The sequence below is a fragment of the Leucopleurus acutus genome, assembly GCF_964270905.1.
Source record: "Leucopleurus acutus genome assembly, chromosome: 11".
In the NCBI taxonomy this organism is placed as follows: Eukaryota; Metazoa; Chordata; class Mammalia; order Artiodactyla; family Delphinidae; genus Leucopleurus; species Leucopleurus acutus.
This window is the reverse complement of record NC_139152.1, coordinates 40376064-40389606: the sequence shown is the minus strand read 5'-3', so window position 1 is coordinate 40389606 and position 13543 is coordinate 40376064. Positions and strand designations below refer to the sequence as shown.

The window sequence follows — 13543 nt, the reverse complement described above, 5'->3', positions numbered from 1 at the left end:
AGAGACTGTCATACAGAGTGAAGTAAGTCAGAAAGAGAAAAACAAATATCCTGTATGAACGCATATATGTGGAACCTAGAAAAATGGTACAGATGAACCTGTTTTCAGGGCAGAAATAAAGACACAGATGTAGAGAACAAACGTATGGACACCAAGGGGGGAAAGCGGGAGGGGATGGTGGTGGTGCTGGTGGTATGAATTGGGAGATTGGGATTGACATATATACACTAATATGTATAAAATAGATAACTAATAAGAACCTGCTGTATAAAAAAATAAATTAAAAAAAAAAGAAAATGCTACTACGGGCCTTTTGTTACTGAGCAGCCGTACCTTTCAGAACCCTATGGTGCTCTCACATTCCACCTGGATGGCCTGATCCAAATGGCTTATTGAAGCAAGGTCACACTCGTTGCTCATCAACTACGGGAGGTGAAAAAGACAGTTGCTTAGTTTTAGAACGAGCACCGGTAAGCCCCAAAGATCCCGCCTTCCACGGGGCGAGCCTATCAGCGTTCCTCTAGCGAAGAGCGGCAGCTCAGTAGGAACCAATGAGTTCCGCTCCCTGGAATGATCCCGCCCATCCGTTTTGTGTTCGCTCTGCCTCTTGTAAAATAGAACCCGGACTTGCGCTTCCTCTTAGCTTGCCTATCGGCTGTTGTCTGCGTTGAAACTCTACGGAAGCCTGACCTTAAAGGGGAGGGAGCAGCGGGGGGCTGGGGCCCTTTAAAACGAGGCCCGCGGGTGCCTGCCCCTTTAAGGGAAGGGCGTCCAGACGACAGAACCTGAGCCCCAGATTACCCCGAGTCTTCGTCACAGGCTGCAAGAAACGGCTCCTTCGCTGGGTCCGGGTGCTTGGCGGCGGCGGTTTCATCCCCGCTGGTCCTCCCCGGGCCCGGAGACACCCCCGCCCCAGTCATGCTGAGCAGAGTATGGAAGCAGCTGACTACGAAGTGCTATCCGTGCGAGAGCAGCTATTCCACGAGAAGGTCCGCGAGTGCATTGTGAGTGCGGGACCCGGGCAGGAAGGGTAGGACCAAGTGGGGAACGGGAGTCGCGGGAGAGAGAGAGTTCGGGTCGGAGTGAGACCACCTGGGCTCAGCGTGCCGGCAGACAATGCTTGGTCCAGGGGCTAACGACGAAGGGCCCTGGTCCGACCAGTGCTCGGGCTGGCGAATCCCTAGATCGGGTCAGCTGGGTAGCTGCGCGATAAACAAAGCCGATCGGTTTCCGTTCCTCCCACTCGACACGCCCCTCCCCCCCCTCCTGTCCTCCACCCCCGCCCATGTTCGGAGTGCAGGTCTTCGTGTGTCTGGGAGCCTGGTGAGCCTTACGGTTTTAGTCAGATGGTTGGAGAGGGATGGGTTTGGCTGAGGGGAGGCTTATTTGCACTTACCCCTCAAACCCAAATAATGTTTGACGGAGGAGAGACGAACAGTGGACTTTGGTGGGTTTCCCACTTTAGAAGAAAGTACTCTTGCTGAGGTGGATTCTACTGTGTAGAGATGGGGAACAACTAAAGTTTCCCCTTCTTTTCTTCCCCCTTATTGGTGTTTGTTAGAAATCCTGCAAGCCGAGTTTCCTAGCTTCCCAGCCATTCAGGGATTTCCTGTGAGTGGTTTCCCCCGGTGCTACAGAGGGCACCTGGCTGCTTTCCTTACTGCCTCACTGCCACCTAGAGTAACAGCTGAAACTGCCACACAGCAAGGGACTCCTCACTTCTGGGCCAGGGACACCCAGTGGAGTTTAGGGGATCGCATCTTTCTCAGGCCGGCTCTGAACTCTCATCTCTGTCCCCTCCCTTGGAGCTCCCCTGGGTAGCCCTCACCCACAAATACTAAAGGGAAAGGGAAGGGTTTAGAAGAATAGAAGTTAGTGAGTGGAGAACCCACTGATGGGGTCATCCTTCATTTTTCTCCGACTTGGCCCTAGTCTGCCCTGGGCAGCCTCAGATTGGAGGAGGGCTAAAGTGAGCCATGGCATAACTAGGTCTGCTCTTATCTGTGAGGACTGAGAAGTAGGGAGTAAATCTGTCCATGTGTAGAGCTCCAGATCTGCTTTCAGGAAGCTTTCCTTGTGTGTTTCTTAGTGGATAGTTCCACATGACAGGGTTGGGCATATCATGGAGGCACACCCAGGCCTTGAGACAGTGTAGAGCCAGAGACCCACATTCCTAGAGAACAGGGAGGGATGAGACCTTGGACAGAGAAGCAGCCTCCTGGATGTCTCCCCCATCCTTTAGTCTCATTAGCTGAGGACATCAGTGCTGGCCAAGGGCAGCCTGAAGGCTTCTAGTACCTCCCCCACCTGGCTCCAATCCCCTGCTCTAGAAAATGACCTAGCCTCTGCTGGAACTGCATGGAACTGCGTGGAACTCCAGTCTGACCTTTTGAGCCCTCCCACCTTCCTGCTTATTAAGCAAGCCCAGGGCAGAGCACTAGGCAGTAAAAATCTTGCAGTTACAATCTGAGTGGCTCATTCTACCCTACTTCCCTGATACTAAAAGCTACAGTTTTGTCCTGGACCCTTGGTTCTCCTGGGGTCTATGACTTCGCTCTTTGCATAGAGAGCTGTATGCAGATTCCCTGTAGGGTCAGCTCCTCTTGGGGACTGGAGCACCTATGAGACTGATTCTGCCTTCTTTTTTTAAATTTATTTATTTTTGGCTCCGTTGGGTCTTCGTTGCTGCGTGCGGGCTTTCTCTAGTTGTGGCGAGTGGGGGCTACTCTTTGTTGCGGTGCATGGGCTTCTCATTGCAGCAGCTTCTCTTGTTTCGGAGCATGGGCTCTAGATGTGCGGGCTTCAGTAGCTGTGGCAGGTGGGCTCAGTAGTTGTGGCTCTCAGACTCTAGAGCGCAGGCTCAGTAGTTGTGGTGCAGGGGCTTAGGTGCTCCGTGGCACGTGGGATCTTCCTGGAGCAGGTCTCAAACTCGTGTCTCCTGCATTGGCAGGCGGATTTTTAACCACTGCGCCACCAGGGAAGTCCCTGATCCTGCCTACTTCAAACGCAATAACATCTCAAGATTCTCTGGCCCTGGTTGTGGAGCCAAGCTGTCTAGTGGCTCCTTCCCTGGACAATAGCAGCTTACTTGCGGTAGAGTAGGGATGCATGCATGTGTAGAATAACCTGGCCAAGTCCTGCCATAACTGTCCATTGGAGGAGTAGTCCCCCAGGGGCATGGGACAGACCCTTTGAGGCCTACCCTGCAGTTGCAAATCACCTTAGGTAGGAACCAGGGATTGATAGCTTTTAAAGGGGCTGATGCCAGCTCTAGAAACTTTATAGATGTGGGGCCCCAATTAAAGCTTACTATTAAGGACAGGGCATCAAAGAGGCTCTAGTTTGGCCCAGAGCAGACCTGATCTTTCAGGGCCCCTGAATAAACAGAGTGGAAGCTCTGAGTTGGTCTAGGAACATGATTCCTACTTATTTTCTCCTAGAGCTTGGATCAAGGTGGGAGTGGAGGAAGAGGGGGGTGCAGCACCAGGACAATGCAGACATCCCCTTCTTCCCCTCAAACCTGCTTCCTTTTCCAATAATGTGCTAGGAGTAAATTCCCTCTGGTTCTGTGGCCTGTTTCAGGTGTGCGGATATGTGCATCTCTAGCAGTCTTCTCTGACAATTTACCAACCAGGGTTCAGTTGGAACTATTTTTTTCCTGGGAAAAAACCCTTGTAGAGCTGGGCATGGTACTGTTTTCCCAAGTGCATGGGGCAGCCCCTGTCTGATGCTTCTTGTAGGCCCCTGAGGCCTTGACTAGAAGGAAGTACTGGGGAGAAAGATGGAACCCCTGGAAGTATGGAGCCTAGTTTTGCGAAAGTGTCCCTGTGGAATTAAGGGAGGCCATTGGGGCTGTGAAATGTGTGGGGCTTAGAGCTTCTCATCTCGCTCACACTCTGCCACAGATCTCAACACTTCTGTTTGCGACACTCTACATCCTCTGCCACATCGCCCTGACCCGCTTCAAGAAGCCTGCTGAGTTCACCACAGGTACCTGTGACTTCCCTCCCTTCTGCCTGCCCTCTGCCAGTGTTCCCGTTGCCATGGCACCAGCCTCAGGGGAAGCAGCCTATGGTGCCTGCTGGGAAAGGAGGGGTGGCCGTTCTGGAGCCTCTGCCTCTTCTGCCTCCCTCCTTCTACAGGCAGAGACAAGGTGGTAGAGTGGAAAGTCTAGATGGAAGTCCCTCAACTAACAGAGCCACAGGGCAAGTAATGCAACTCTTGTGACCCTCAGTTGCATCCTCTACAAAATGAGCCTAACAGTCTCTACCCAGTCCACTGTCATTGTGTAGAGCAGATATGATGGCTAATGTGAAAGCTCTCTGTGAACCTAAAGCAGGCAGCTGCAGGGTGAATGTTATCATGGGCACAAGCTCTGTCATCTCCTCTCCTAGTGCTCCTATACCCAGGACCAGAGACCTCCCTGACCACTGGGGCCCCAGGACCCGGTGATGGTGACCTTTCTCTTGGTAGAGAGTTCAGATTAAAGCTTTCTGTAGGCATTGTGTGGTTAAGGGGAGGGACACACTTACCACAGTTCCTAGCTCCAGCCTGTCCAGATCTTCCTGTCCTGGCCTGAAGCTTTCCTCCCCTCCAGACGGCTTTATGCACCCTCAGACAAGAAGACAGCTAGTCCTCAGTGTGATTCCCTGGGGACTTTCTCCATGATTCTCCCTCCCCGCCCTGCGCCCCCACCATTTCCCTTTGCTATACCTAGCCACTGATGTAACCAACCTCACAGACCAGTCATTCATTGTATTTGCAGCTTACAAAGAGGAACCTATGATGGAGGAGAGCTGGGGAAGGAGGGAAGTGGGGGAATTTCTGGTCCATACTCTCTCCACCTGGGACCACTGATTTTTTTTTTTTTTGCGGTACGCGGGCCTCTCACTGTTGTGGCCTCTCCCGTTGCGGAGCACAGGCTCCAGATGTGCAGGCTCAGCGGCCATGGCTCACGGGCCCAGCCACTCCGTGGCATGTGGGATCTTCCCGGACCGGGGCACGAACCCGTTTCCCCTGCATCGGCAGGCAGACTCTCAACCACTGCGCCACCAGGGAAGCCCCTGGGTCCACTGATTTTTTAGCTGCCACCCTGGCCAGAGAATAGGTTGTGGGGTTCATAGTGTGAGCTCTCCCAGGGCCTCCTGCCCAGCTCTGCCTCAGTGGGCCCAGGCCCTTCTTTCAGGAGACAGGAGGGAGCAGGAGAGCACACTGCAACACAGATGGCTCCCAGAGCTGCACACTGATGGCCTGCCTCTTCCCCATGCCTCTGTCTTTTGTAGCGGATGATGAAGATGCTACAGTCAACAAGATTGCGTAAGTGTCATTGCCTCAGCACCTGGCACTAGTAGCCTTTAGAAGCTGGGATCTGAGGCCCCTGGAGCTGGGGGAGAGTAAGGTGTCAGAAGAGAGAGTTTCTGCTTCCGCCCCATTTCTGGCTTCTTCTGGCTTTACGCTATCCTAGGGATGCTTGGAAAAGCTGCTGTTCCTGTCTCCCAGGTTGGGCCGGGAGCTTCAAGCAGCCTCTTGGCCAGGAACTCTGAAGCCTCTTCTGCGGGCCTAAGTCACCAGAAGTGGCTCCAGCTTGGCGTCACCTCCCAGCAGCCACTGGAGAGGGTGTGGGGTGGAGATACAGACTGATGGTGGAGCCCCCAAAGGCGGGGCATGCTTATTTCTGAGAGGATGGCCCTTACTCTAGGCTGTTATTATTCACTAGCACCTAAAGAGAAAAATATAGAGATGACTCCTCTGATTCAACAGGCAACAGATTAAAAGGCAACCCCCCTCTCTCACCTCCCATGGACCAACTAGATAATTGTCCCTTCTTTTCAGCTGATGCAGCCCAGGGCACAGGCCTTGGCTATGAAGCTGGGTTTCAACTCCCCTTGTCCCCGCTTTGCCTTAGTACCTTCCCATAGGGCATAGCCATATGGAGTGACCCTGCTCTGTCCAGGCTGAAGAAGGCAAGCTCAGAAATCCACTTCCCTGAGCTGAGCAGAGAAGTCAGGCCCCTTAGCTTGGCATCATGCCCGGCACACCCTATAGGCAAGTGCGGGAGGACCTCATTCCTGGGGACAGTCTGGGCAAGTGATATGGCGGGCGACCAGTTTCCCATAAATGCCTGAGCTGTTCCCATCCCACATGCCAAGGCTTTCCTGGAGGTAAGGGCTACGGTGGGGAGGCAGTGGGTAGAGCCCCAGCTAGACAGCTCTTTCCCTAGGTCTGTCACTGCTACAGCTGGTTCTAGGAGAAGTCACAAGTGCCTGTGGGGATGAATGGGGCTTCTTGGGCCCAGGGAAGTGAGTGTCTGAGCTAATCAGAGGCACTTCCCCTTCTCTGCCCAGGCTCGAGCTGTGCACCTTCACCCTGGCAGTCGCCCTGGGTGCTGTCCTGCTCCTGCCCTTCTCCATCATCAGCAACGAGGTGCTGCTCTCACTGCCTCGGAACTACTACATCCAGTGGCTCAACGGCTCCCTCATCCATGGTACATCGATCCTGGTTGCAGCTGAGGGTGGGGATGGAGAGCAGATAGGGTAGGGCAGACACAGATAGCCTGGGCTAATCAGTCATAGAGCACCCCATCCCTCCCGCCTTCCCTGCCACATGGTCAGTCCCCAGTGGGTTGGGGTCCCCCCTTAATGACCATCTCTGCTTCTCCTTTTTTGCTCTAGGCCTCTGGAACTTCGTTTTCCTCTTCTCCAACTTGTCCCTCATCTTCCTCATGCCCTTTGCATATTTCTTCACTGAGTCTGAGGGCTTCGCTGGCTCCAGAAAGGTGAGTGGGGGAATGTATCAATCAATCTGTGCAGACAGGAGACAGGATTCCACTGAGATGGTTCAACTGAAGAGATTTTAATGAAGAGACTATTTGCAGAGGTTTAATCAGCACTAAGGAGCTTGAGGCGCTAGTGACGACAGGAGGTCATTACCACCCCTAAGCCTGTGGGAGCCAAAGGAAGAAATAATTTCTGGAAGCCACTGATAGTGGAAACTGGGGAGGTGTGGCCACCCAGGAGAGGAGCTAGTGTCCAAGGTGCCCAAGGTGGGAGGAAACACAAAAAATTACCCTGGACTCTTTCTCTTCCTACCTTCCACTCTCCTGCCAGCCCTTCCCATTGGGCAAGGTGAACAGGAAACCAGAGGGCAAAGAGCTTATGTGACACAGACCTCGGGGTCAGCCTCCCAGGGCAAGACAGGGATGGAGAAGGGATCTGGGGAGGGGGATTGCAAATGAAGGATATCCAGTAGAGGGAATGATCCCGGACTGTGGGGCAGGAGGACAGAGTGACTTAGCAGAGTAAGCGGGAAACGCCCTCCGCTGCCTCCTGAATCCGGTCCTCTCGGGTCCCCAGCCAAGCTGCCATCTCTGCCGTCTCCTTCCTTCCCCACACTGCCCGCCCCCCACCTACTGCCTCCTCCTGTAGGGTGTCCTGGCCCGGGTCTACGAGACGGTGGTGATGCTGATGTTCCTCACTCTGCTGGTGCTGGGAATGGTGTGGGTGGCGTCAGCCATTGTGGACAACAGTAAGGCCAGCACGGAGTCCCTGTATGGTGAGAAGGCCAGCTTCCTCCCCACCCTCCAGGCCGGCTGACTCTTCAGCTGGCCGATGTTCCCTTGCCCGGACCAACTGTATCCCTCTAAAGTGGAGCAGTTTGGGACCTTCCCCCTTAGACTGAAGTTTCAAACGGATGGATTTCAGGCCAAATCCAACCTGTAGAAGTGTTCCATTGCGCCCATACAATGATTAAAAAAAATGTGAGTCTGTTGAAACGGGGAGATTTCACATTAATATCCAGGTTTCTGGCTTTGCTTGACAAGGTGGAGGATCTGGCCACACTAGGCCCCAGTGACTTGGGCCAAATAGTGGTTGTGCCCTTTAGATAGGATCTCCAGTTTGCTATAGTCTCTGTCGCTCCTTCTTCTGGCCAGCTTTCCTCATTTACATTACTTTCCTAACCCCTATAGGCTTTTGTCTTGTGCCTTTGCCTAGACTCTGAGGCCTGTCATCCCCCAGTAAGCAGGAGGAGAGAGATGGGCTGACGTACTTTTTTTTATCCTTAGACTTCTGGGAGTACTACCTCCCCTACCTCTACTCCTGCATCTCCTTCCTCGGGGTCCTGCTGCTCCTGGGTGAGTGTTCAGGACCTGAGAGGGAATGGGTAAGGTCCTCAGGCCAGAGCAACCAGGGTGGAGGACGGAATGGAAGGGTGGGTAGGGGAAGCGGTAGAGAGAAGGGTCTGGTAGGTGACTGGCTCCTGTCCCCACAGTGTGTACTCCGCTAGGTCTCGCCCGCATGTTCTCGGTCACTGGGAAACTGCTGGTCAAGCCCCGGGTACGTAGTGCCCCTTGTCCTTTGATCCTGCAGGGCGGGCTTCCTGCAAAGCTGGAGCCAAACAATGAAGCAACCCTACAGTTGTGCAGTGCACACCTTGCAGAGGGCCACAGCCTCTGCTGGCTCCTGTATCCTTGACCCTCATCACCTGGAGCTGGTCACCAGGCATACAAAGCAGAAGACATGGCAGCTGGGAGGGACTGCATAAAGTGCCTGGCCGCAGGGCGGTGAATGAGGGAGGGGGAAGGAATAGGACAAAGGAGGCCTGAGATGAGCAGGCTTCTCCTGGGGCCTTTGGGATCAGGGAGCCTCTGACAGCCCATCCCTCCCTTTCCCCCGCCCACAGCTGCTGGAGGACCTGGAGGAGCAGCTGCACTGCTCAGCCTTTGAGGAGGCAGCTTTGACCCGCAGGATTTGCAGTGAGACGCAGCTCTTCCCAGTTGGGATGGTGAGCGTGGCTTGGGCAGGGCCTGTGCAGGACTCGGGGACAGCACCATCTTCTCTGCCCTCAGATCCCACTTCCTGCTGGCTGCCCTTGGACATGGAACTGCTGCACAGACGGGTCCTGGCTCTGCAGACACAGAGGGTCCTGCTGGGTATGTGGGTTGGTAGGCACTGGGATGCCTGCTTTCCCCAAGGAGAAGAGAGCCTCATTCTAGGCCCTTGCTAACTGCTTCCCATCCCTGCACAGAGAAGCGGCGGAAGGCTTCAGCCTGGCAGCGGAACCTGGGCTACCCACTGGCCATGCTGTGCTTGCTGGTACTGACGGTACGGATACCAGCCTTGTTGGGGGTGGGAGGTAGTAGGCCCTTGAGTACCTTAGACCTTCTCAGGGAGCAGGGAGGAGATGCAAGGACCTGGTTATCATCAATAATAGTAGTTGCCTCTCAGCGAGTATCTACTTTGTGTCCCGCCTTGTGCTGAGCACATCAGTCCCCATTTTGTAGATGACGAAACTGAGAAGTTAAGGAGTTTGCCCAAGGCCGCGCAGGGCCTAAGCAGTTATGCAGGTTTGCTCTGGGGTGAAAATAAGGGTCGAAATCCAGTCCATCCCCCCATTTGCTACATCCTGGACTTGGGAATAAGTCTTATTTGTCTGGAGGAAGAGGTATATTTTTCTATTTGGCCTTTTTGCAATCCTTCCCATCTGGAGAGGGTGCATCTTATAATACCCTCAAAGGTGCTCTCTTGCTAGCATCAGCCTTCAGGAGGTCCCACACAGCTAACTGGAAACTGAAAATGTTGGACCAGAGTGTCTGCTCTTAACATTCAACTCTGGATACAACTGTGGGCTGGGACAGGGATGGGAGTCCATGACCTTGCCTCACACAGGGTCTGTCTGTGCTCATTGTGGCCATCCACATCCTGGAGCTGCTCATCGATGAGGCTGCCATGCCCCGGGGCATGCAGGTACTGGGCTGCCCTCCCACCGTATCTTTTGGGGAGGGCCTAAGAAAGGCTGGGTGAGGGGCAGAAGCTGAGGCCAGGGGGTAGGCTGGGTGCGGGTGGCATTGATGATGGTGGGGCGTGCTGCACAGTGACACTGCTCCATCTCTCAGGGTGCCTCCCTGGGCCAGGTCTCCTTCTCCAAGCTGGGCTCCTTTGGTGCCGTCGTTCAGGTCGTACTCATCTTGTATCTTTCTGGAAACCCACCGTTGCCTCTCTTCACCAAACCTGTCTCCTCTGGGTTGCTGGGCAGAGCTACAGTGGGAGTGATAGGGAAGAGGGCAAGACTTGGCCAACCCGGGGTTCAGAAAGAAGGAAAAGACTTGATTTGAAAGGAGCGCTGGGGGAGAGAGGTCTGTTCCCTTTGAGATGAGGCATTAATCCCTGGGAGCAGACCAGTTCTTCCCTAACCCAGTGACAGTTACCTGATGGTTTCCTCGGTCGTGGGATTCTACAGCTCTCCACTCTTCTGGGGACTGCGGCCCAGGTGGCATGACACAGCCATGACGCAGGTAGCTGGCCTGGGGGGCGTGCCTGGGTACTAGGTGCTGGCAGCTCTGCTACCCTGACCTGCCCTTTCCTTAATCCCACCCAGATAATTGGGAACTGTGTCTGTCTCCTGGTCCTAAGCTCAGCACTTCCTGTCTTCTCTCGAACCCTGGGTAAGTAGCAAAAGGAGGTAAGAGAATTGGCTTTTTTTGAGTACCTACTGGTACTAAGCAGACACATTATATTCATGCTCTCTCTAATTCCCACAACAAACCTATGAGGAGGGATTATCTCCATTTTACAGATGGAGAAACAGAGGCTCTATAAAATGCTATGCTGAGCTTCAGAGTAGTGTTGCTTCAAAGCTCATACTTTTTCCATTTGCTACATCCATCCCACAGCCTCCCCTACTTACTTCCATTTTTTTTTTTTTTTTGGTGGAGAAGCACCACTTTCCCCCAAATCTTCTTTTGCGGTGGATCATCTGATAAACAGTTCTTTCTTTTTCTGCGGCATGAGGGATCAACCCTTGCCCCCTGCAGTGGAAGCACGGAGTCTTAACCACTGGACCGCCAGGGAAGTCCCAACATTCTCATTTAAAAGACAAAAAACAGGGACTTTACCGGTGGTCCAGTGGTTAAGACTCCGTACTTACACTCCAGGGTGCGCGGGTTCCATCCCTGGTCGGGGAAATAAGATCCTGGCTTGCCGCGCTGCGTGGCCAAACTAAGATTAAAAAAAAAAAAAAAGAGAGAGAGAAACAGAAAAGCTAGCTGATTTACCCAGAGTTATACAGCTTGTTTGAAGCAAGGCTAAGCCAGGCTAGAACCTCTGTCTCCTGAACCCCAGTCCAGTGTCCAGTGCTTTTTCTACACGCTGGGCATGAAATAACATGCTCAATTCTTCTCCCATCTTTAGCTATGATCTAGCATTACCTGGTAAAAATGTTCAAAACTGTAACTGCTTCACCCAAGGTAGTAGGGGAGTTGCATAGGTTCCCCACCTCCCCACCATCATCATCCGTATACTGTACATGATTTAGTATTTAAGTCAGTTCTATTTGATTCTTAAGTTCATATTCTCTCTACTGTACCATTTGTACTTATGCCATGGCAATTTAGGAAACTTGGCCTGTGGGTCCACCAGTTAGTTCCTTTAAGGTTGGATGCTGGTAGGAATATTTTTTAAGTGGGGGGGGGCGGGGCTCCAGAATTTTTTTTTTTTTTTTTTTGCGGTACGGGGGCATCTCACTTTTGTGGCCTCTCCCGCCGCGGAGCAACAGGCTCCGGACGTGCAGGCTCAGCAGCCGTGGCTCACGGGCGCAGCTGCTCCGCGGCATGTGGGATCTTCCCAGACCGGGGCACGAACCCGTGTCCCCTGCATCGGCAGGCGGATTCTCAACCACTGCGCCACCAGGGAAGCCCTCCAGAATTTTAGTTTATGATGATTATATTATTATTGTTAGGGGCTTGGTAAGTGTTGGAATAGTGCCTGGCACATATAGTGCTTTATGTGTGTTGTCTCATTTAATTCTCACAGTCCCATTATTTTCTCTATAGTTGAAGAAACTGAGGCACAGATATTTAATGAATTTGCCCCAGATCACACAGTTAGATAGGGTGGAGTTCGGATATGAACCAAAGCAGCCATGACCAGAGTCAGAGCTCTTAGCCTGCACACTGCTCTGTCTACTAAAAAAAACATTTGGTGACATTTGGCTTGTAGGCTCCTGGCCCAGGAACAAGTAGCAGGCCCAGGATGCTCCTCAGGACTCCTGGAGCCAGAGGGCACCCCCCATGGGAGGAGAAGATGCCAAACTCTGGAAGGGAAGTTAAAGCAAGCCTAGCTGCTGACACTTTCTTCAATAGCCCTGAACTGTCCCTGAGACAGAGCTTGGGAGATAGGAATAACGAATGAATAGAAGCCAACCTATTAGTTGCAGTGTTGAGATGTGGCCACCAGGAGGCAGCAGAAAGCTGGGCTCTGAGCCAGGGAAGGGTTGGGGAGCCTACCTCCCATCCTGGCCTTTGTACTTCAGGGCTCACTCGTTTGGACCTTCTGGGTGACTTCGGACGCTTCAACTGGCTGGGCAATTTCTACATCGTGTTCCTCTACAACGCAGCCTTCGCGGGCCTCACCACTCTCTGTTTGGTGAAAACCTTCACCGCAGCTGTGCGGGCAGAGCTGATCCGGGCCTTTGGTGAGAGGGAGTGGGGGTGAGGCTGGTGGGGTTGTGGGATGGAGCCCTCTGGAACAGTGGTCATCCCAAGCAGGGGAGATGGCATGCTGTCTGCTTTGTTTGCAGCGTATCTCATCCACCCATTCTGTGGCTTGGTTGTCTTATCCCTGAGGACTGAACCTATATCCCGCTTTTGACTGCCCACCCTGCCTCTTCCACAGGGCTGGACAGACTGCCATTGCCGGTTTCCGGTTTCCCCCGGGCATCTAGGAAGACCCAGCACCAGTGACCTCCAGCTGGGGGTGGGAGGGAGAAAACTGGACACTGCCATCTGCTGCCCAGGCCTGGAGGGGTGCCCAGGGGTGGGTGGACCTCAGGACCTGGAATCTGAGAGGGTGGGTGGCAGAGGGGAGCTGAGCTGTCTGCACTGTTGCATCATCTGAGCCAGAGTTTGGGACCAGGCCCCCCAGCTTTTCCAGATTTAACTGTGGGCCCCAGCGTGAGGTGGGGCTGGGTGACTGGGTCTGGCTCCCCGTCCCAAATTCGTTTACACATCAATCTGCCTCACTGCTGTTCCGGGCCATGCCCATAGCCATGTTTACATGATTTGATGTGCAATAGGGTGGGATGGGGGCAGGGGAGGGACTGAGCTGGGGGCAGACTTGGAAGGCAGATTGTCTCCCTTGCCTCTGGCCCAGCAGAGCCTAAGCCCTGTGCTATCCTGGAGGAGCTATGGACCACTGGAGAGACGGGGTCATAGGGAGGAGAGGCCACAAACATCAGCAATAAAGTTGATCCCAGGGTCTGCTTTGGTTTTTTTAAAGGACCTGTCTCTGTGTCTATTTGAACAGCTTTGCTCCCACCAGTCCTGAGTCTGCAGAGAGAAACAGAGGGGTCCTTCCCACCATCCTTTCCCTTCCCCTCCATCCACATCCTCAGTGACCTTTGGGGACTTGGGTCTGGTGTTAGACCATACAATTAGGCAGTGGGAAGCTCCTCTTCCCTTAGCCTTCCTTAAAGCTGGCTGGTCACCTGACTTTTCCCTATGCCCAGACCTTATTTCTGTGCCTTGGTTATTGGGGGTAGGTGGGCATCA

General features: G+C 53.5%; 1 protein-coding gene across 3 annotated transcripts; it reads left to right on the top strand.

Annotated features, from left to right (window-relative positions):
* Positions 1-666: 666 nt before the first annotated feature.
* On the top strand, positions 667-12785 carry LMBR1L (limb development membrane protein 1 like). 3 transcript variants are annotated; one of them, XM_082851209.1, is made up of 17 exons: positions 667-1004; positions 3906-3990; positions 5283-5316; positions 6345-6484; positions 6672-6775; positions 7425-7551; positions 8063-8131; positions 8269-8333; positions 8680-8752; positions 8846-8929; positions 9025-9101; positions 9666-9743; positions 9893-9966; positions 10201-10291; positions 10375-10441; positions 12307-12468; positions 12669-12785. In XM_082851209.1, the coding sequence occupies exons 1-17, from the start codon at positions 933-935 to the stop codon at positions 12734-12736; spliced, it is 1470 nt and encodes a 489-aa protein (XP_082707335.1). In that variant the 5' UTR covers positions 667-932; the 3' UTR covers positions 12737-12785. The 3 variants fall into 3 exon arrangements, with proteins under 3 accessions (XP_082707335.1, XP_082707336.1, XP_082707334.1); XM_082851210.1 differs by having other exon boundaries at positions 3875-3990; XM_082851208.1 differs by having other exon boundaries at positions 8680-8929.
* Positions 12786-13543: the final 758 nt, after the last annotated feature.

What these genes read in the sequence shown, in the direction of transcription:
- LMBR1L (XM_082851208.1), top strand. Translation starts at nt 933, where the DNA reads ATGGAAGCAGCTGACTACGAAGTGCTATCCGTGCGAGAGCAGCTATTC. An exon ending in CCATGCCCCGGGGCATGCAG is followed by an intron (nt 9,744 to 9,892) that starts GTACTGGGCTGC and finishes TCCATCTCTCAG; the next exon opens with GGTGCCTCCCTGGGCCAGGT. An exon ending in AGAGCTGATCCGGGCCTTTG is followed by an intron (nt 12,469 to 12,668) that starts GTGAGAGGGAGT and finishes CCTCTTCCACAG; the next exon opens with GGCTGGACAGACTGCCATTG.